The 22,289-nt window shown below is 46.5% G+C and overlaps 1 protein-coding gene across 1 annotated transcript in view; it reads right to left on the reverse strand.

Moving 5' to 3' along the window:
- LOC137361840 (sterol 26-hydroxylase, mitochondrial-like) overlaps positions 1–22,289 on the reverse strand; it is a 34,186-nt gene that overhangs the window by 2,939 nt on the left and 8,958 nt on the right. The window contains exons 3-6 of the mRNA XM_068026443.1: positions 15,478–15,641; positions 12,494–12,660; positions 11,145–11,223; positions 10,678–10,881 (exon numbers count right to left, since the gene is read on the reverse strand). Of these exons, the coding sequence (XP_067882544.1) occupies positions 10,678–10,881; positions 11,145–11,223; positions 12,494–12,660; positions 15,478–15,641 (614 nt within the window). The remainder of the gene's footprint in view (positions 1–10,677; positions 10,882–11,144; positions 11,224–12,493; positions 12,661–15,477; positions 15,642–22,289) is intronic.

Genomic DNA, 22,289 nt, shown 5'->3' on the forward strand with positions numbered 1-22,289 from the left:
TTCTGTGGTAGTGAATTCCACAGGCTCACCACTCTCTGGGTGAAGAAATTTCTCCTCATCTCAGTCCTGAAAGGTTTATCCCGTATCCTTAGACTATGACCCCTGGTTCTGGACTCCCCCACCATCGGGAACATCCTTCCTGCATCTACCCTGTCAAGTCCTGTTAGAATTTTATAGGTTTCTATGAGATCCCCCCTCACTCTTCTGAACTCCAGCGAATATAATCCTAACCGACTCAATCTCTCCTCATACGTCAGTCCCGCCATCCCAGGAATCAGTCTGGTAAACCTTCGCTGCACTCCCTCTATAGCAAGAACATTTAGGGCGGCACAGTGGTTAGCACCGCAGCCTCACAGCTCCAGGGACCCGGGTTTGATTCCGGGTACTGCCTGTGTGGAGTTTGCAAGTTCTCCCTGTGTCTGCGTGGGTTTTCTCCGGGTGCTCCGGTTTCCTCCCACAAGCCAAAAGACTTGCAGGTTGATTGGTAAATTGGCCATTATAAATTGTCACCAGTATAGGTAGGTGGTAGGGAAATATAGGGACAGGTGGGGATGTTTGTTGGGAATATGGGATTAGTGTAGGATTAGTATAAATGGGTGGTTGATGTTCGGCACAGACTCGGTGGGCCGAAGGGCCTGTTTCAGTGCTGTATCTCTAATCTAATCTAAAAATCCTTCCTCAGATAAGGAGACCAAAACTGCATACAATATTCCAGGTGTGGCCTCACCAAGGCCCTGTATAATTGTAGCAAGACATCCCTGCTCCTGTACTCGAATCCTCTCGCTATGAAGGCCAACATACCATTTGCCTTTTTTACCGCCTGTTGCACCTGCATGCTTACGTTCAGCGACTGGTGTACGAGAACACCCAGGTCTCGTTGCATATTCCCCTCTCTCAGTTTATAGCAATTCAGATAATAATCTGCCTTCCTGTTTTTGCTACCAAAGTGGATAACCTCACATTTATCCACATTATACTGCATCTGTCATGCATTTGCCCACTCACTCAACTTGTCCCAATCACCCTGATGCCTCTCTGCATCCTCCTCACAACTCAACCTCCCACCCAGTTTTGTGTCATCTGCAAATTTGGAGATATTACATTTAGTTCCCTCATCTAAATCATTAATGGATATTGTGAATAGCTGGGGTCCTAGCACCAATCCCTGCGGTACCCCACTAGTCACTGTCTGCCATTCGAAAAAAGACCCATTTATCCCTACTCTTTGTTTCCTGTCCGCAAACCAATTTTCTATCCATCGCAATACATTACCCCTAATCCCATGCGCTTTAATTTTACACGCTAATCTCTTCTGTGAGACTTTGTCGAAAGCCTTCTGAATGTTCAAATAAACCATATCCACTGGCTCCCCCTCATCAACTCTACTAGTTACATCCTCGAAGAATTCTAGTAGATTTGTCAAGCATGATTTCCCTTTCATAAATCCATGCTGACTCTGTCTGATTCTACCACTGTTCTCCAAGTGCTCTGCTATAAAATCTTTGATAATGCATTCTAGAATTTTCCCCACTACCGATGTCAGGCTGACTGGTCTATAATTCCCTGTTTTCTCTCTACCTCCCTTTCTAAATAGTGGGGTTACATTAGCTATTCTCCAATCTGTAGGAACTGTTTCAGAGTCTATAGAATCTTGGAAGATGACCACCAATGCATCCACTATTTCTAGGGCCAGTTCCTTAAGTACTCTGGCATGCAGACCATCAGGCCCTGGGGATTTATCGGCCTTCAATCCCATCAATTTCCCCAACACCATTTCTCTACTAATACTGATTTCTTTCAGTTCCTCTCTCTCACTAAGCCCTGTGTTCCCCAACATTTCTGGTATGATATTTGTGTCCTCCTTTGTGAAGACAGAACCAAAGTATGCATTAAGTTGGTCAGCCATTTCTTTATTCCCCATAATAAATTCCCCTGTTTCTGTCTGTAAGGGACCTACATTTGTCTTCACCAATCTTTTTCTCTTCACATACCTATAGAAACTTTTACAGTCAGTTTTTATGTTCCCCGCAAGCTTACTCTTGTACTCTATTTTCCCCTAATGCCAGTATTCAGTCCAGCTAACGCTGGAAGCTACTCCGGCTAATGCCGGTGCTTGCTCTGGCCAATGCCAGTGCTTACCCTGGCTAATGCTTGCTCCAGCTACGTCGGTGCTTACTCCGGCTAACGCCAGTGCTTGCTCTGGCTAACTCCAGTACTTAGTCCGGCTAAGGAGGTGCCTACTCCAGCTAATGCCGGTACCTGGTCCGGCTAACGCTGGTACTTACTCCGGCTAATGACGGTAGTTACTCCGGCTAACGCCAGTACTTACTCTGGCTAATGCCAATACTCTGGCGCCAGTACTTACTCTGACGTACGCCTGTACTTAGTCCGCTAACACCAGTATTTCGTCTGGCTAATGCCGGTGCTTATTCCGGTTAATGCCGGTGCTTACTCCGGTTAATGCCGGTGCTTACTCTGGCTAAAGCTGGTGCTTACTCTGGCTAAAGCTGGTACTTGCCCCGGCTAAAGCCGGTGCTTACTCTGGCTAAAGCTGATCCTTACTCTGGCTAATGCCGGTACTTACTTTGGCTAAAGCTGGTACTTACTCCGGCTAACGCCGGTGCTTACTCTGGCTAAAGCTGGTACTTACTCTGGCTAATGCCGGTACTTACTCTGGCTAAAGCTGGTATTTACTCCGGCTCACGCCGGTGCTTACTCTGGCTAAAGCTGATTCTTACTCTGGCTAATGCCGGTACTTACTCTGGCTAAAGCCGGTACTTACTCTGGCTAAAGCTGGTACTTACTCTGGCCAATGCTGGTACTTGCCCCGGCTAACACCAGTACTTACTCTGGCTAACGTTAGTACTTGCCCCGGCTAACACCGGTACTTACTCTGGCTAACGTTAGTACTTGCCCCGGCTAACACCGGTACTTACTCTGGCTAACGTTAGTACTTGCCCCAGCTAACACCGGTACTTACTCTGGCTAACGTTAGTACTTACTCTGGCTAATGTTAGTACTTACTCTGGCTAACACTGGTGCTTACTCTGGCTAATGTTAGTACTTACTCTGGCTAACACCGGTGCTTACTCTGGCTAACACCGGTACTTACTCTGGCTAATGTTAGTACTTACTCTGGCTAACACTGGTGCTTACTCTGGCTAAACCTGATCCTTACTCTGGCTAATGCCGGTACTTACTTTGGCTAAAGCTGGTACTTACTCCGGCTAACGCCGGTGCTTACTCTGGCTAAAGCTGGTACTTACTCTGGCTAATGCCGGTACGTACTCTGGCTAAAGCTGGTATTTACTCCGGCTCACGCCGGTGCTTACTCTGGCTAAAGCTGATTCTTACTCTGGCTAATGCCGGTACTTACTCTGGCTAAAGCCGGTACTTACTCTGGCTAAAGCTGGTACTTACTCTGGCCAATGCTGGTACTTGCCCCGGCTAACACCAGTACTTACTCTGGCTAACGTTAGTACTTGCCCCGGCTAACACCGGTACTTACTCTGGCTAACGTTAGTACTTGCCCCCGGCTAACACCGGTACTTACTCTGGCTAACGTTAGTACTTGCCCCGGCTAACACCGGTACTTACTCTGGCTAACGTTAGTACTTACTCTGGCTAATGTTAGTAGTTACTCTGGCTAACACTGGTGCTTACTCTGGCTAATGTTAGTACTTACTCTGGCTAACACCGGTGCTTACTCTGGCTAACACCGGTACTTACTCTGGCTAATGTTAGTACTTACTCTGGCTAACACTGGTGCTTACTCTGGCTAATGTTAGTACTTACTCTGGCTAACACCGGTGCTTACTCTGGCTAACACCGGTACTTACTCTGGCTAATGTTAGTACTTACTCTGGCTAACACCGGTACTTACACTGGCTAATGTGAGTACTTACTCTGGCTAACACCAGTGCTTACTCTGGCTAACGTTAGTACTTACTCTGGCTAACACCGGTACTTACTCTGGCTAATGTTAGTACTTACTCTGGCTAACACCTGTACTTACTCTGGCTAACGTTAGTACTTACTCTGGCTAACACCGGTACTTACTCTGGCTAATGTTAGTACTTACTCTGGCTAACACCGGTACTTACACTGGCTAATGTTAGTACTTACTCTGGCTAACACCGGTGCTTACTCTGGCTAACGTTAGTACTTACGCTGGCTAACACCGGTACTTACTCTGGCCAATGTTAGTACTTACTCTGGCTAACACCAGTACTTACTCTGGCTAATGTTAGTACTTACTCTGGCTAACACCGGTACTTACTCTGGCTAATGTTAGTACTTACTCTGGCTAACACCGGTACTTACTCTGGCTAATGTTAGTACTTACTCTGGCTAACACCGGTGCTTACTCTGGCTAGCGTTAGTACTTACTCTGGCAAACACCGGTACTTACTCTGGCTAACACCGGTACTTACTCTGGATAATGTTAGTACTTACTCTGGCGAACACCAGTACTTACTCTGGCTAACGTTAGTACTTACTCTGGCTAACACCGGTACTTACACTGGCTAATGTTAGCACTTACTCTGGCTAACACCGGTACTTACTCTGGCTAATGTTAGTACTTACTCTGGCTAACACCGGTACTTATACTGGCTAATGTTAGTACTTACTCTGGCTAACACCGGTGCTTACTCTGGCTAACGTTAGTACTTACGCTGGCTAACACCGGTACTTACTCTGGCTAATGTTAGTACTTACTCTGGCTAACACCAGTACTTACTCTGGCTAATGTTAGTACTTACTCTGGCTAACACCGGTACTTACTCTGGCTAATGTTAGTACTTACTCTGGCTAACACCGGTACTTACTCTGGCTAATGTTAGTACTTACTCTGGCTAACACCGGTGCTTACTCTGGCTAACGTTAGTACTTACTCTGGCTAACACCGGTACTTACTCTGGCTAACACCGGTACTTACTCTGGCTAATGTTAGTACTTACTCTGGCGAACACCAGTACTTACTCTGGCTAACGTTAGTACTTACTCTGGCTAACACCGGTACTTACTCTGGCTAATGTTAGCACTTACTCTGGCTAACACTGGTACTTACTCTTGCTAACGTTAGTACTTACTCTGACTAACACCGGTACTTACTCTGGCTAACATTAGTAATTACTCTGGATAACGTTAGTACTTTGGCTAACACCGGTACTTACTCTGGCTAACGTTAGTACTTACTCTGGCTAACACCGGTACTTACTCTGGCTAACGTTAGTACTTACTCTGGCGAACGTTAATACTTACTCCGGCTAACGCCAGTGCTTACTCTGGCAAAAGCTGATCCTTACTCTGGCTAACGCCGGTGCATACTCTGGCTAAAGCCGGTACTTACTCTGGCTAAAGCTGGTACTTACTCTGGCCAATGCTGGTACTTGTCCCGGCTAACGCCGGTACTTACTCTGGCTAACGTTAGTACTTACTCCGGCTAACGTTAGTACTTACTCTGGCTAACGTTAGTACTTACTCCGGCTAACGTTAGTACTTACTCCGGCTAACGCCGGTGCTTACTCTGCCTAACGTTAGTACTTACTCCGGCTAACACCGGTACTTACTCTGGCTAACGTTACTACTTACTCTGGCTAACGTTAGTACTTATCCCGGCTAACACCGGTACGTACTATGGCTAACGTTAGTACTTACCCCAGCTAACACCGGTACTTACTCTGGCTAATGCTGGTACTTACTCTGGCCAACGCCGGTGCTTACTCTGGCTAATGCTGGTACTTGCCCCGGCTAAAGCTGGTACTTGCCCCGGCTAAAGCTGGTACTTACTCCGGCGAAATCTGGTACTTGCCCCGGCTAACGCTGGTACTTACTCTGGCTAACGTTAGTGCTTACTCCGGCTAATGCCGGTGCTTACTCTGGCTAAAGCTGGTACTTACTCCGGCTAAATCTGGTACTTGCCCCGGCTAACGCTGGTACTTACTCTGGCTAACGTTAGTGCTTACTCCGGCTAACGCCGGTGCTTACTCTGGCTAAAGCTGGTACTTACTCCGGCTAAATCTGGTACTTGCCCCGGCTAACGCTGGTACTTACTCTGGCTAACGTTAGTACTTACTCCGGCTAACGTTAGTACTTACTCCGGCTAACGCCGGTGCTTACTCTGCCTAACGTTAGTACTTACTCCGGCTAACACCGGTACTAACTCTGGCTAACGTTACTACTTACTCTGGCTAACGTTAGTACTTACTCTGGCTAACACCGGTACTTACTCTGGCTAACGTTAGTACTTACTCCGGCTAACACCGGTACTTACTCTGGCTAACGTTAGTACTTACTCTGGCTAACGCCGGTGCTTACTCTGGCTAACGTTAGTACTTATCCCGGCTAACACCGGTACGTACTCTGGCTAACGTTAGTACTTACCCCAGCTAACACCGGTACTTACTCTGGCTAATGCTGGTACTTACTCTGGCCAACGCCGGTGCTTACTCTGGCTAATGCTGGTACTTGCCCCGGCTAAAGCTGGTACTTGCCCCGGCTAAAGCTGGTACTTACTCCGGCTAAATCTGGTACTTGCCCCGGCTAACGCTGGTACTTACTCTGGCTAACGTTAGTGCTTACTCCGGCTATTGCCGGTGCTTACTCTGGCTAAAGCTGGTACTTACTCCGGCTAAATCTGGTACTTGCCCCGGCTAACGCTGGTACATACTCTGGCTAACGTTAGTGCTTACTCCGGCTAACGCCGGTGCTTACTCTGGCTAAAGCTGGTACTTACTCCGGCTAAATCTGGTACTTGCCCCGGCTAACGCTGGTACATACTCTGGCTAACGTTAGTGCTTACTCCGGCTAACGCTGGTGCTTACTCTGGCTAAAGCTGGTACTTACTCCGGCTAAATCTGGTACTTGCCCCGGCTAACGCTGGTACTTACTCTGGCTAACGTTAGTACTTACTCTGGCTAACGCCGGTACTTACTCCGGCTAACGCCGGTGCTTACTCTGGCTAAAGCTGATCCTTACTCTGGCTAAAGCTGGTACTTACTCTGGCTAACGTTAGTACTTACTCTGGCTAACACCGGTACTTACTCCGGCTAACGCCGGTGCTTACTCTGGCTAACGCCGGTGCTTACTCTGGCTAAAGCTGGTACTTACTCTGGCTAAAGCTGATCCTTACTCTGGCTAACGCCGGTGCTTACTCTGGCTAAAGCTGATCCTTACTCTAGCTAAAGCTGGTACTTACTCTGGCTAACGTTAGTACTTACTCTGGCTAACACCGGTACTTACTCCGGCTAACGCCGGTGCTTACTCTGGCTAAAGCTGATCCTTACTCTGGCTAACGCCGGTGCTTACTCTGGCTAAAGCTGGTACTTACTCTGGCTAACGCCGGTGCTTACTCTGGCTAAAGCTGATCCTTACTCTGGCTAACGCCGGTGCTTACTCTGGCTAAAGCTGATCCTTACTCTGGCTAAAGCTGGTACTTACTCTGGCTAACGTTAGTACTTACTCTGGCTAACACCGGTACTTACTCCGGCTAACGCCGGTGCTTACTCTGGCTAAAGCTGGTACTTACTCTGGCTAAAGCTGATCCTTACTCTGGCTAACGCCGGTGCTTACTCTGGCTAAAGCTGGTACTTACTCTGGCTAACGCCGGTGCTTACTCTGGCTAAAGCTGATCCTTACTCTGGCTAACGCCGGTGCTTACTCTGGCTAAAGCTGATCCTTACTCTGGCTAACTCCGGTGCTTACTCTGGCTAAAGCTGATCCTTACTCTGGCTAAAGCTGATCCTTACTCTGGCTAAAGCTGGTACTTACTCTGGCTAATGTTAGTACTTACTCTGGCTAACACCGGTACTTACTCTGGCTAACGTTAGTACTTACTCTGGCTAACACCGGTACTTACTCTGGCTAACGTTAGTACTTACTCTGGCTAACACCGGTACTTACTCTGGCTAACGTTAGTACTTACTCTGGCTAATGTTAGTACTTACTCTGGCTAACACCGGTACTTACTCTGGCTAAAGTTAGTACTTACTCTGGCTAACACCGGTACTTACTCTGGCTAACGTTAGTACTTACTCTGGCTAACACCGGTACTTACTCTGGCTAACGTTAGTACTTACTCTGGCTAACACCGGTACTTACTCTGGCTAACGTTAGTACTTACTCTGGCTAACACCGGTACTTACTCTGGCTAACGTTAGTACTTACTCTGGCTAACACCGGTACTTACTCTGGCTAACGTTAGTACTTACTCTGGCTAACACCGGTACTTACTCTGGCTAACGTTAGTACTTACTCTGGCTAACACCGGTACTTACTCTGGCTAACGTTAGTACTTACTCTGGCTAACACCGGTACTTACTCTGGCTAACGTTAGTACTTACTCTGGCTAACACCGGTACTTACTCTGGCTAACGTTAGTACTTACTCCGGCTAACACCGGTACTTACTCTGGCTAACGTTAGTACTTACTCCAGCTAATGCAGGTGCTTACTCCGGCTAATGCCAGTACTTACTCCGGCTAATGCTGGTACTCACTTCAGCTACTGCCGGTGCCTACTTCGGCTAATGCTGGTACTTACTCTGGCTAATGCTGGTACTTGCCCCGGCTCACGCCGGTGCTTACTCTGGCTAAAGCTGGTACTTACTCCGGCAAACGCTGGTGCTTACTCTGGCTAAAGCTGGTACTTACTCCGGCTAACGCTGGTGCTTACTCTGGCTAAAGCTGCTACTTACTCTGGCTAAAGCTGGTACTTACTCCGGCTAATGCTGGTACTTACTCTGGCTAATGCTGATACTTACTCTGGCTAATGCTGGTACTTACTCCGGCTCACGCCGGTGCTTACTCTGGCTAAAGCTGGTACTTACTCCGGCTAACGCCGGTGCTTACTCTGGCTAAAGCTGGTACTTACTCCGGCTAAAGCTGGTACTTACTTCAGCTACTGCCGGTGCCTACTTCGGCTAACGCTGATACTTACTCTGGCTAATGCTGGTACTTACTCCGGCTCACGCCGGTGCTTACTCTGGCTAAAGCTGGTACTTACTCCGGCTAACGCCGGTGCTTACTCTGGCTAAAGCTGGTACTTACTCCGGCTAACGCCGGTGCTTACTCTGGCTAAAGCTGGTACTTACTCCGGCTCACGCCGGTGCTTACTCTGGCTAAAGCTGGTACTTACTTTGGCTAACGCCGGTGCTTACTCTGGCTAAAGCTGGTATTTACTCCGGCTCACGCTGGTACTTACTCCGGCTAATGCTGGTACTTACTCCGGCTAATGCTGGTACTTACTCTGGCTAATGCTGGTACTTTCTCCGGCTCACGCCGGTGCTTACTCTGGCTAAAGCTGGTACTTACTCCGGCTCACGCTGGTGCTTACTCTGGCTAAAGCTGGTACTTACTCCGGCTAATGCCGGTACTTACTCCGGCTAATGCTGGTACTTACTCTGGCTAAAGCTGGTACTTACTTCAGCTACTGCCGGTGCCTACTTCGGCTAACGCTGGTACTTACTCCGGCTAACGCCGGTGCTTACTCTGGCTAAAGCTGGTACTTACTCTGGCTAAAGCTGGTACTTACTCCGGCTAATGCTGGTACTTATTCTGGCTAATGCTGGTACTTGCCCAGGCTAAAGCTGGTACTTGCCCCGGCTAAAGCTGGTACTTGCCCCGGCTAAAGCTGGTACTTACTCTGGCTAACGCCGGTGCTTACTCTGGCTAAAGTTGGTACTTACTCTGGCTAACGCCGGTGCTTACTCTGGCTAATGCCAGTTCTTGCTCTGGCTGATGCTGGTACTTACTCTGGCTAATGCTGGTACTTGCCCAGGCTAAAGCTGGTACTTGCCCCGGCTAAAGCTGGTACTTGCCCCGGCTAAAGCTGGTACTTACTCTGGCTAACGCCGGTGCTTACTCTGGCTAAAGTTGGTACTTACTCTGGCTAACGCCGGTGCTTACTCTGGCTAAAGCTGGTACTTACTCTGGCTAAAGCTGGTACTTACTCCGGCTAATGCTGGTACTTATTCTGACTAATGCTGGTACTTGCCCAGGCTAAAGCTGGTACTTGCCCCGGCTAAAGCTGGTACTTGCCCCGGCTAAAGCTGGTACTTACTCTGGCTAACGCCGGTGCTTACTCTGGCTAAAGTTGGTACTTACTCTGGCTAACGCCGGTGCTTACTCTGGCTAATGCCAGTTCTTGCTCTGGCTGATGCTGGTACTTACTCTGGCTAATGCTGGTACTTGCCCAGGCTAAAGCTGGTACTTGCCCCGGCTAAAGCTGGTACTTACTCTGGCTAACGCCGGTGCTTACTCTGGCTAAAGCTGGTACTTACTCTGGCTAAAGCTGGTACTTACTCCGGCTAATGCTGGTACTTATTCTGGCTAATGCTGGTACTTGCCCAGGCTAAAGCTGGTACTTGCCCCGGCTAAAGCTGGTACTTACTCTGGCTAACGCCGGTGCTTACTCTGGCTAACGCCGGTGCTTACTCTGGCTAATGCCAGTTCTTGCTCTGGCTGATGCTGGTACTTACTCTGGCTAATGCTGGTACTTGCCCAGGCTAAAGCTGGTACTTGCCCCGGCTAAAGCTGGTACTTGCCCCGGCTAAAGCTGGTACTTACTCTGGCTAACGCCGGTGCTTACTCTGGCTAAAGTTGGTACTTACTCTGGCTAACGCCGGTGCTTACTCTGGCTAATGCCAGTTCTTGCTCTGGCTGATGCTGGTACTTACTCTGGCTAGCGTCATATGCAGTTCCAACTCGGCAATCCTCCGCCCCACGCAGCCCCGGACACCGTATCCAAATGGCATTGAGCTGAACGGATGATGATTGAGTCCTTCCGCTCCTCGCATCCAGCGTTCTGGTTGGAAGAGGTGGGGATTGGGAAATTCCTGCTCATTGTGGGACATCGCATAGTGGCACAAGATCAGTTGCGTCTACAGGATATAGGAATGTGATGCATGATCACCTTACAACAAACGTTACAGAAACATCGAACAATCATTACAAGTGGTTTTCAATCTAATTGTTTTTGAAAGACTGCATAACATACAGCAGCGAGTCCACACACATGCTTGTCTGCTGTTTATATTGGCCAGCACACTGAGGGCAACAATGTCCTCGGTGTGAACACTGGCCTGTGTCTATCTTAAGCTGAACGCTCCTTTTGTTTGAGTTGGTCTTTGAGAGATTCCCTTACCATCCGTGGAATATTATAGCCTCCCAACACAATGTCAGTGTCCAATATACGAAAACCAATGGGAACAACTGGGTACATCCTGAGGGTGAAAACAGAAAGAAATCTGACCATCTTGTTAATGTGTTTCAAGTTTCTGCCACTGTCTAGTTTCTCCTGGATGAGCTGCAGTTCCCTCCATTTAAACATGAGGAGCATAAGAACTGGGAGCTGGAGTAGTGCATCAGGCCCATTGGGCCTTCTCTGCTATTCAGTGAGTTCATGGCTGACACTCTACGCCAACTTGACTTTCCTGTCCTATCCCCATATCCCTTTATTCCTTTTATGAACAAACATTTATCAATTTAGTCTTGAATATACTCAACGACTGAGCATTCAGAGCTCTCCGGGGTAGAAAATACCAAAAGATTCACAACCTTCTGAGTGAAGACATTTCTCCTCATCTCAGTCCGAAATGGCCAACTCCTTATTCTGAGACTCTGACCCCTAGTTTTAGACTCTCCAGCCAGGGGAAACAGCCTCCCAGCATCTATCCTGTCAAGCCCTATAAAAATAATTATATATTTCAATGAGATCACCTCTCAATCTTCTAAACTTCAGAGAATATTGGTCCATTCTAGTCAATGAAGCCATTGTCTTTGGTTCCCTCCATAAATTCTGGTTCCTAGCCACTGACTCCGTCCCTTCCCCCTGTCAGTTGTCTGAGGCTGAACCAGATTTCTGGCCCTGAGATGACCTTCTGATGTCATTTCCTCTCCATCACCAAGCCCACTTACTTCTACCTCTGTAACATCGTCTGTCTCTGCACCTGCCTCAGTCCATGTGCTTCTGAAATGCTCATCTATACTGTTGTCGCCTCCAGACTTAGTGCTATTTCCTGGATGGTCACCCACCATAAACCTGAGCTCATTCAAACTTCTGCTGTCCATATCCTAACTCACACCAAGTCCCATTCACTCATCACCCCGTGCTCACTGACCTACATTGGTGCCTGGTCCAGCAAAGGCTTGCTTTTAAAATTCTCATCTTTGTGTTTAAATCCATGTCCTTTCTCCTCCCTAACTCTGTAATCTTGCCCCTTCAGGTTTTCTGCACCATTTCAATTCTGGCCCCTTGTGCATTCCTCACTTCCTTCATCGCACCGTTGGCAGCTGAGCCTTCAGCAGTCTAGGCCCTAAGTTCTGGAATTCCTTCCCTAAACCTCTCTGCCTCTCCACCTCTCTCTCCTCCTTTAAGAAACTCCTTAAAAATACCTCTTTGACCACCCTCAACCCCTCAAAGATCTCCTTCTTTGACTCTGTAACACACCGTCCATCTCTGTATTGCAACCTTTTTACAGATTCCTCTTTCACCTCAATGTCTCTTTGATGACAGCCTTCAGCAGGGGCATTCGATTGAGTTCTTGGGCTGTCGGAATCTGCTCTGCTGGACAGATGCTGCACATCTCCCGGAAGATGGAGTCTTGAAGCTCTGGGTCACTGGCCAGACAGTACAGGGCCCAGGACAAGGTATTTGCGGTCTGCAATGGAAAATGCTTGAATTCAGTCAATCCCAGCTAATGCACATCGCAGCGTTCTGAGAGGCAATAGTGAGTGAGTCAAGAATAAACATTGAGCAACCAATTTGCGTAACAACAACTTATATTTATATAGTGCCTAAGGTGCTTCACCAGAGTATAATTAAACAAAATTTGACACTGGGCTGAGTAAGACTTTAGGACAGATGACAAAGAGAGGTTTAGGGAAGAGATTTCAGAGCTCAGGACCTAGGCAGCCGAAGGCATGGACATTAATGGTGGAATGATTAAAATCGGGAATGCTTCGCTGTCTTTTGTTCGGACCTGCTGTCTGTGCGCAGTCTGATGAGCATCTTTGACCAGTTTGAACTGGCCTCGGGAGCCAAAGTAAATCTCAGCAATAGCAAGGCCAGGTTCTTTGAGTCCTTTGTACCCTTCACCGTCAGAGGGGCCGGGCTATGTGCCAAAAACTGGAAGGAGTGTATAGCCATGGTGAAACCGAAACTGGGCATGTGGGAGTGACGCTCCCTCTATTTAGTAGGGAAGAACCTGGTCATCTGGTGCAAGGCGCTCTCAGTGTTGCTCTACGTGGCACAGGTCTGGCCCTTAACCCACTTCTGCGCTGTGTTACAACTGTGGATGGAGGAGTACACTGTCTTCCTCTAGTTCCACCTCTCCACGGGCCACAACATATATTTATATGTTTTACCCAGTTACTAATATGGCCAATTATAGCTATTCTTGTTTCAGAATAAAATCCACTAACCAGGTTACTTTAATAAACCACAAAATTATTGTTATTTTAAAACAAGACTTATTCAATAAAGGTGCAAAGCTTATTAACACAGGTTGAAATATGAAAGTTCCCTTCGAAATTAGCCCAATGCACACACACCGGTTCAAGAAAAAAAGTTTTCTCTGTAGAAATCTCTTTACAAAAAAGACCAAAAAAAAGTACTTTGACTAAATACCTGTTAATTCTTGAAGAAAAAAGGAAAGGATATGGAATTTTCCCAAATGGCCCTTTTTTTCTGGAGTCCAAATACACATAGACGGCTGTCACTGGTATCTTTTTGCAGCAGTTCTTTCAGGCAACGTCGAAGATTAGCCACCTTGTGTGCAGATACATCAAGCTGTATGTAGACCCTTGATACACAAACACTAAGCGTCACTCTGTGCTGAGGTTCTGTCTGTCTCAGGTGTTGCGAAGAATTGGTTTGGTCACATTTCCGCAGAATGCTCCATTCAGTTGGACCGTGCCATACCACCTCCCTCGTGGAAATGTTTGCACAGATAAACAACTTTGACCACAAGTCCATCAGGCAGTGGTCTGCATTAACATCCTCCAGATCCTGCAGGGAAAGGAGATGGTGGATCCTGTCGGATGGTTCCCTGAGCAGCCTGTCAAACTGATTTGGCAAAATGCCTCATCGCCAGAAATTTCAAACAAGCACCAGACATAGGTGGTAAGAAGGACCCTCGCTGTCAGACCCGCCCTGCATGCCCGGAGTCTCACTGCCTCCACATGCTGCCCTCATGTTGGCTGCAGTGGGAAAGAGACCATCACCCACCTCTTTCTGGAATGTGCCTTTGCAAGGCAGGTGTGGAAACAAATGCAGTGGCTTTTGTCGAGGTTCATCCCAAGCAGCTCCGTAACCCAGGACTTTGTGGTCTACAGGCTGTTCCCTGGAACACGCACTGAGATAAACATCAACTGCTGCAGGAGGACCATCAACTCAGTGAAAGAAGCACTTTGGTCTGCCCGAAACCCGCTGGTCTTCCAGTACAAAGAGCAGTCAATGACTGAGTGTTGTAGATTGGCACATTCTGAGGTCCAGGACTATGTGCTGAGAGACAAACGAAACCTTGAGGCAGTTACTGCAAAGGCTCAATGGGGAAAGGCCACTGTGTAAGGTCCTCCCACTATAATATACCGAGGGGCTGGAACCTGTGTAAAACCCCTCAGGCTGTATGCACCAGAGAATGTCAAACATGAAATGTAAATGTACATTGTAAATATAACTTGTAATGGTAAGTGTAGTGAGGCAGCTCATGTACTGTACTGAAAGAAACTGATCTGTATTGTACTTTATGTAATGTCAAATTTGAATTGTTACATAGTTCTACAAATTTTATGAATATAGTATATTTTTGGGAAAGAAAATTAAAATCGGGGATGCTCAAGAAGCCAGAATTGGAGGAGTGCAGAAATCAAAGAAGGTTCCATATGCTGCCCCACTCTGATTTGCTACTCCAATCCGATTCACTACCCCACTTCCATATCCTCCCCCATTCAATATTCTTTCCCATTCACTAACCCATTCCCATATCCTCCCCCATTCAATATTCTTTCCCATTCACTACCCCATTCCCATATCCTATCTGACTCGCATATCCTGCCCCACTCCCATATCGTACCCCACTCCCATATCCTACCCCATTCCCATTCATTAACCCATTCCCATTCACTACCTCACTCCCATATCCTATCCAATTCCCATTCACTAATCCATTCCCATATCCTACACCACTCCCACCCACTACCCCACTCCCATACCAAACCCATTCCCAAATCCTACCCCATTCCCATATCTACCCCACTCCCATATCTTACCCCATTGCCATATCCTACCTCACCACTATATCCTACCCATTCCCATATCCTACTCCATTCACATTCATTAACCCATTGCCATATCCCATTCCAATATCCTACTCCATTCCTATTCACTAATCCATTCAATACAATATTCCCATACACTAGCCCATTCCCACAGAACAATCTGGAATATCACTGTGGTTTGGGTGCTTTACACTGACCGTATCCACCCCAGCCAACAGAAGCTCAGTGATGCTGCTGTATATCTCTGACTGGCTCATCTTTCCACTGGCCAGAAGGAAGGTCAGATACTGCCCCTCCACCGACTCCCCTTTCTCCAGGAGATCTTTAATCTGGGCCATCTTCTTGTCCACAGCCTTTATAGCTACAGAGTAAAAAGGGAGAAGGAGACACAATCAGAACTGTCAGCACGTGATATACATTCCATGGGTCACTTTAATCACCAGCTGTACACTCGTGTCACCTCACACTGGATATTTAAACATGATTATGTAATAAAACTATGTCGGAAGATATTGCAGATGTCAATAAATATGGAATGATATACTAGTGGGAGTGGGAAGTGATGTTCCACAAGGATCAGTACTGGGATCACTGTTATTCTTCATTTACAGAAATAACTGGACTCGGGATTCAAAAGTACAGTTTTAAAATTTGTGGACGATGTCAAATTGTGGGGTGTAGTTAATACAGTTGTGGACTGTGATAAAATACAGAAAGACATTAATAAACTACAAAATGGCTGTGTAATTGGAAAATGAACTTTAATGTAGATAAGTGTGAGGTAGTACATTTTTGTAGGAAGATTAACGAGGCCACATCACAGAAAAGTGTCGAAATGGTGTGGGGGGGGGGCAGAGGGATCTAGGGTACAGATACACAAATCACTAAAAGCGACACAGGTTAATATGGTCATTTAAAAAAAAAAGCAAACCATGCACTGGGGTCCATTTCTAGAAGAATAGAATTGAAATACAAAAGTTATGCTAAATTTGCACAGAACCTTAGTCAATGCACACTTGGAGTATTGTGCACTGTTCTGGTCTCCAACTTTCAAAAAGGACCTAGAGGCACCGGAGAAGGTGCAAAAAAGATTCACAAGGATGATACCAGAACAAAGGTTGTTCCTATCAAGAAAGGCTGAAGAGGCTGGGAAAAGAGATTGAGGGGGTGATGTGGAAGAGGTCTTTAAGATTATGGAAGAGTTTGATAGGGTAGACGTAGAGAAGATATTTCCACTTACAGATGAGACCAGAAATAGGAGACATAAATATCGGAGCATCACTAATAATTCAGGAAAAATGTCTTTACCCAGAGAGTGGTGAGAATGTGGAACCTGCAACCACAGGGAGTGGTTCAGGGGAAAGGTATAGACACATTTAAGGGGAAGTTGGATAAACACATGAGGGAGAAAGGAATATAGAGTTCGATTGTTGGGGTAGATGAGGTAGGGTGGGAGGAGGCTCAGGTGGAGCATAAACACGGGCATAGACCAGTTGGCCTCAATGGCCTTTTACTGTGCTTTAATACTATGTAATATTTATAAAATTCCCTTACCTTTAGTAAGCAAAAAAAAAGTCATATTTGTTTTAGTATGTGATTCAGAGATATTCCCTTCAGATCAATCTCTGACAAAATACTTGTTCGGCAGCAAGGCAGATTCAAACTGCACAAGTTGGGTGTGTACAAGTTGGAGTTGGTAAGTGGCTGGTCAATTGCTGAATATAAAGTTGTTTTAGACTTTTTTCCATTGAGTCTCGAATTCCATTAAAGCCTAAAACAGTTGAAAATATGAACTTTGCTAAATATTTGTCTTGCCCTCATCTTTTTCCCACCATCTTTCACGTTAATTCTCTTGCTATCTCCATTACTTCAGTAAATATTGATTTCAGGGTCAGCAGCTGCTCAGTGTGTAGCATTCCCGTGTAAGGTGTGGATTCAAGTCCCACGCCAGAGACCCAATCACATAATAACTTTGAACAAATGCAGGGGAATTCTCCCTGGTGTCCTGGCCAATATTTATCCTTGAATGGGCATCACTAAGAATAAGATCTGGTCATTATCATATTATTGTTTGTGGGGTCTTGATGTACACAAACTGGCCATTGCATTTCCTACATTTAGACAATGACTATATCTCAAAAACACTTCTTTGGCTGTCAGACATTTCGGGATGTCCCGAGGTGGTTATATAAGTGCAAGCTGTTTTTTCTATGTTATAATCAGAGCGAATGGCAGTTAGGAGTTCGGCCTTTATTGCGTATTGATTGACAAGCTTGTTGAAGTTATGACTGCAGCTTACTCAGTGAGTTTCCACATTAAGGCAGTACACCAAGCTAACCAGTTTGATGCCTACCAGCACAGACACGATGGCCCGAAAGGCCTGTTTCTGTGCTGTATAACTCTGACTCCAATCCTGCTCTGTGCTGAATTCAACTGAGATATTGGTAGAAAACAAGGAATTAATCAGTATTCTCTGTGCTCTATTAGTTTTGTCTGTCTTGGTGATCAATTATTTTTACTATGTAATAAAACTGAGGTCCACACCCTCTATCTGCACGTTTACAGTGGAGTAAGGACTAAATATTGGGATAGGGAAACTCAATTTATATTCCTTAACTGGTTTCTATCCGGCATCCTCTGCTGGGCAATGTGTGGGTGTAAGGACAGGATTGATTTTGCTTATGATGCCTCCTGCAGTCAGTTAGCTGATAGTCACTGCCAAGGTTCGAGCATTTGGGTGAGGTGCCAGGCAGGCTTTCAGTTACTGGAGGTTTCCCCTGCTGTCACTGTGTGTTGTTGTGCCTTTCGATGTGGAGAAAGATGGAGGGGGGAATGAAGCAGCACAATACCAGGGGGAACAGGTGAGTGGGACCAGCACAGTGTAAAAGAGCAGTGGTAGTGGGAAGGAGTGATACTGAGTGGGACCGGCACAGTTTAACAGAGCAGTGGCAGTGGGAAGGAGTGATACTGAGTGGGACCGGCACAGTTTAACAGAGCAGTGGCAGTGGGAAGGAGTGATACTGAGTGGGACCGGCACAGTTTAACAGAGCAGTGGCAGTGGGAAGGAGTGATACTGAGTGGGACCGGCACAGTTTAAAAGAGCAGTGGCAGTGGGAAGGAGTGATACTGAGTGGGACCGGCACAGTTTAACAGAGCAGTGGCAGTGGGAAGGAGTGATACTGAGTGGGACCGGCACAGTTTAACAGAGCAGTGGCAGTGGGAAGGAGTGATACTGAGTGGGACCGGCACAGTGTAAAAGAGCAGTGGCAGTGGGAAGGAGTGATACTGAGTGGGACCGGCACAGTTTAACAGAGCAGTGGCAGTGGGAAGGAGTGATACTGAGTGAATAAAAGCAAAATACTGCGGATGCTGGAAATCTGAAATAAAAACAAGAAATGCTGGAAATACTCAGCAGGTCTGGCAGCATCTGTGGAGAGAGAAGCAGAGTTAACGTTTCGGGTCAGTGACCCTTCTTCGGAACTGGCAAATATTAGAAATGTCAAAGATTATAAGCAAGTAAAGTGGGGGTGGGGCAAGAGATAACAAAGGAGAAGGTGTAGATAGGACAAGGTCACAGAATAGCTGACCAGAAGGTCGTGGAGCAAAGACAAACAATATGTTAATAGTGTGTTGAATGGCAAAACATTAGTACAGATAGGGTGTTAATGGACTGAAAATTGAACAGCAGCAAGTACAAACATGAAAAAAACACAGTGGGTAAGCAAACTGAACAAACTAAGATGAAATAAAATAAAATAAACACAAAAAAATATCTATTAAAAAAAGGAAAAAGAAAAAAATAACTAAAAATAAAAGTAAAATGGGGGGCCCATCATGCTCTGAAATGATTGAACTCAATGTTCAGTCCGGCAGGCTGTAGTGTGCCTAATTGGTAAATGAGATGCTGTTCTCAGCTAACACAGCACAGACCCACACTCCCGACACTGAGATCAACGAACTCAGCACAGACCCACACTCCTGATACTGAGTGGGACCGGCACAGTTTAAAAGTGCAGCAGCAGCGGGAAGGAGCTTTACTGAGTGAGACCTGCACAGGGGGCGGGGAGCAGTCGGACCTGTGTGAGCACAGTCCAGGCACACAGAGCTTTGAAAAAATAAGGCAACAGTGACATCAGAGGAAATCTGCAAGGTGATTGGTTGGTGAGTAACTGCTGTTAGGGAATAGCTCTAAATAGCTGGCTTATTAACTAAGGTAAGAAAGGTTGACACGTTATTTTCATGTAAAGTAAGTAGTGTTTTTTAGGGAGTTCTGTAGTAACGAGGGCCAGGGAAGAAGGGCCCTCGAGTAACTGATATTATTGGACATTAAGATCTTCCAGAAGGTTTAATTTAATTTAAAGGGTTAAGTCATGGCAGGAGAGCTCAAAGCCGTGGTGTGCTCCTCGTGCTCCATGTCGGAAGCCGGGAACATTTCCAGTGCCCGGGACCAGCATGTGTGCAGGAAGTGTCTCCAGCTGCAGCTCCTGGAAGCCCGGGTTTCAGAGCTGGAGCGGTAGCTGGGGACACTGTGGAGCATCCACGAAGTGGAGAGTATCATAGATAGCACGTATAGAGAGGTGGTCACACAGCAGGCTCAGACCCCACAGGCAGGAGGGGAATGGGTGACCACCAGGCAGCGCACTAGGCAGGCAGTTCAGGAATCTCCTGTGGCTATTCCCCTGCAAAACAGGTATACTGCTTTGGGTACTGTTGGGGGGAATGGCCTCTCAGGAGAAAGCAGCAACAACCCAATTTGTTGCACCACTGTTGGCTCTGCTGCACAGGGGAGGAGTAAAAAGTGTGGGAGTGCAATAGTTATAGGGGATTCAATTGTAAGAGGAATAGATAGGCATTTCTGTGGCTGCAAAAGAGACTCCGGGATGGTATGTTGCCTCCCTGGTACTAGGGTCAAGGATGTCTCAGAGCGGTTACAGGACATTCTGAAGGGGGAGGGTGAACAACCAGTGGTCGTGGTACACATTGGTACAAACAACATAGGTTAAAAAAAAGGATGAGGTCCTAAAAGCAGAATATAGGGAGCTAGGAAGTAAGTTGAAAAGCAGGACCTCAAAGGTAGTGATCTCAGGATTACTACCAGTGCCACGTGCTGGTCAGAGTAGAAATAGCAGGATATATTGGATGAATACGTGGCTGAAGAGATGGTGTGAGGGGGAGGGGACATTGGGACCGGTTCTGGGGGAGGTGGGACCAGTACAAACTGGTCGGGTTACACCTGGGCAGGACCGGGACTGATGTCCTCGGGGGAGTATTTGCTAGAGCAGTTGGGGAGGGTTTAAACTAAAATAGTAGGGGGATGGGAACCTTTACAAGGAGTCAGAGGAGGGGGATCAAAGACAAGAACAAAAGACAGTAAGGGGAATAAGAAAAGTGATAGGCAGAGAAATCAAGGGCCAGAATCAAACAGGGCCACAGTGAAAAATAGTGGGAAGAGGACAAGTAATGTTAAAAAGACAAGCCTTAAGGCTTTGTACCTTAAGGTGCGGAGCATTTGCAATAAAGTGGATGAATGGATCGCGCAAATAGATGTATAAGGGTATGATATAGTCGGGATTACGGGGACATGGCTGCAAGGTAACCAGGGATGGGAAATGAACATCCAGGGATATTCAGTATTGAGGAAGGACAGACAAAAAGCAAAAGGCGGTGGAATTGCATTGCTGGTTAAAGAGGAAATTAGCACAATAGTGAGGAAAGATATTAGCTCTGACGATGTGGAATCTGTATGGGTAGAGCTGAGAAACACTAAGGGGCAAAAAACGTTAGTGGGGGTTGTATATAGACCCCCAAACTGTAGTGGTTATGTTGGGAATGGCATTAAACAGGAAATTAGAGATGCATGCGATAAAGGAACATCTGTAATTATGGGTGACCTTAATCAGCATATAGATTGGGAAAATCAAATTAGTCACAATACAGTAGAGGAGGAATTGTTGGAGTGTATACGGGATGGTTTTCTGGACCAATACATTGAGGAACCAACTAGAGAACAGGCCATCCTAGACTGGGTATTGTGCAATGAGAGAGGAATAATTGACAATCTAGTTGTGCGAGACCCCTTGGGGGATGAGCAACCATAATATGATAGAATTCTTCATCAAGATGGAGAGTGACATAGTTGATTCTGAGACTAGGGTCCTAAATCTTAATAAAGGACACTATGAAGGTATGAGGAGCAAGTTGGCCATGATGGATTGGGAAACGTTACTTAAAGGGTCGACGGTGAATAGGCAATGGCAAACATTTCAAAGAGCGCATGGATGAACTGCAACAATTGTTTATTCCTGTCTGGCGCAAAAGTAAAACGGGGAAGGTAGCCAAACCGTGGCTTACAAGGGAAATTAGAGACAGCATTAGATCCAAGGAAGAGGCATATAAATTTTCCAGAAAAAGCAACAGACCTGAGGATTGGGAGCAGTTTAGAATTCAGCAAAGGAGGACCAAGGGATTGATTAAGAAGAGGAAAATAGAGTACGAGAGCAAGCTTGCGGGGAACATAAAAACTGACTGTAAATGTTTCTATAGGTATGTGAAGAGAAAAAGATTGGTGAAGACAAATGTAGGTCCTTTACAGTCAGAAACAGGGGAATTTATTATGGGGAATAAAGAAATGGCTGACCAACTAAATGCATACTTTGGTTCTGTCTTCACAAAGGAGGACACAAATATCATACCAGAAATGTGGGGGAACACAGGGCTTAGTGAGAGAGAGGAACTGAAAGAAATCAGTATTAGCAGAGAAATGGTGTTGGGGAAATTGATGGGATTGAAGGCCGATAAATCCCCAGGGCCTGATGGTCTGCATCCCAGAGTACTTAAGGAAGTGGCCCTAGAAACAGTGGATGCATTGGTGGTCATCTTCCAAGATTCTATAGACTCGGCAACAGTTCCTACAGATTGGAGGGTAGCTAATGTAACCCCACTATTTAAAAAAGGGAGGTAGAGAGAAAACAGGGAATTATAGACCAGTCAGCCTGACGTCGGTAGTGGG

Source organism: Heterodontus francisci, unplaced genomic scaffold, assembly GCF_036365525.1.
Source record: "Heterodontus francisci isolate sHetFra1 unplaced genomic scaffold, sHetFra1.hap1 HAP1_SCAFFOLD_1447, whole genome shotgun sequence".
Classification (NCBI taxonomy): Eukaryota; Metazoa; Chordata; class Chondrichthyes; order Heterodontiformes; family Heterodontidae; genus Heterodontus; species Heterodontus francisci.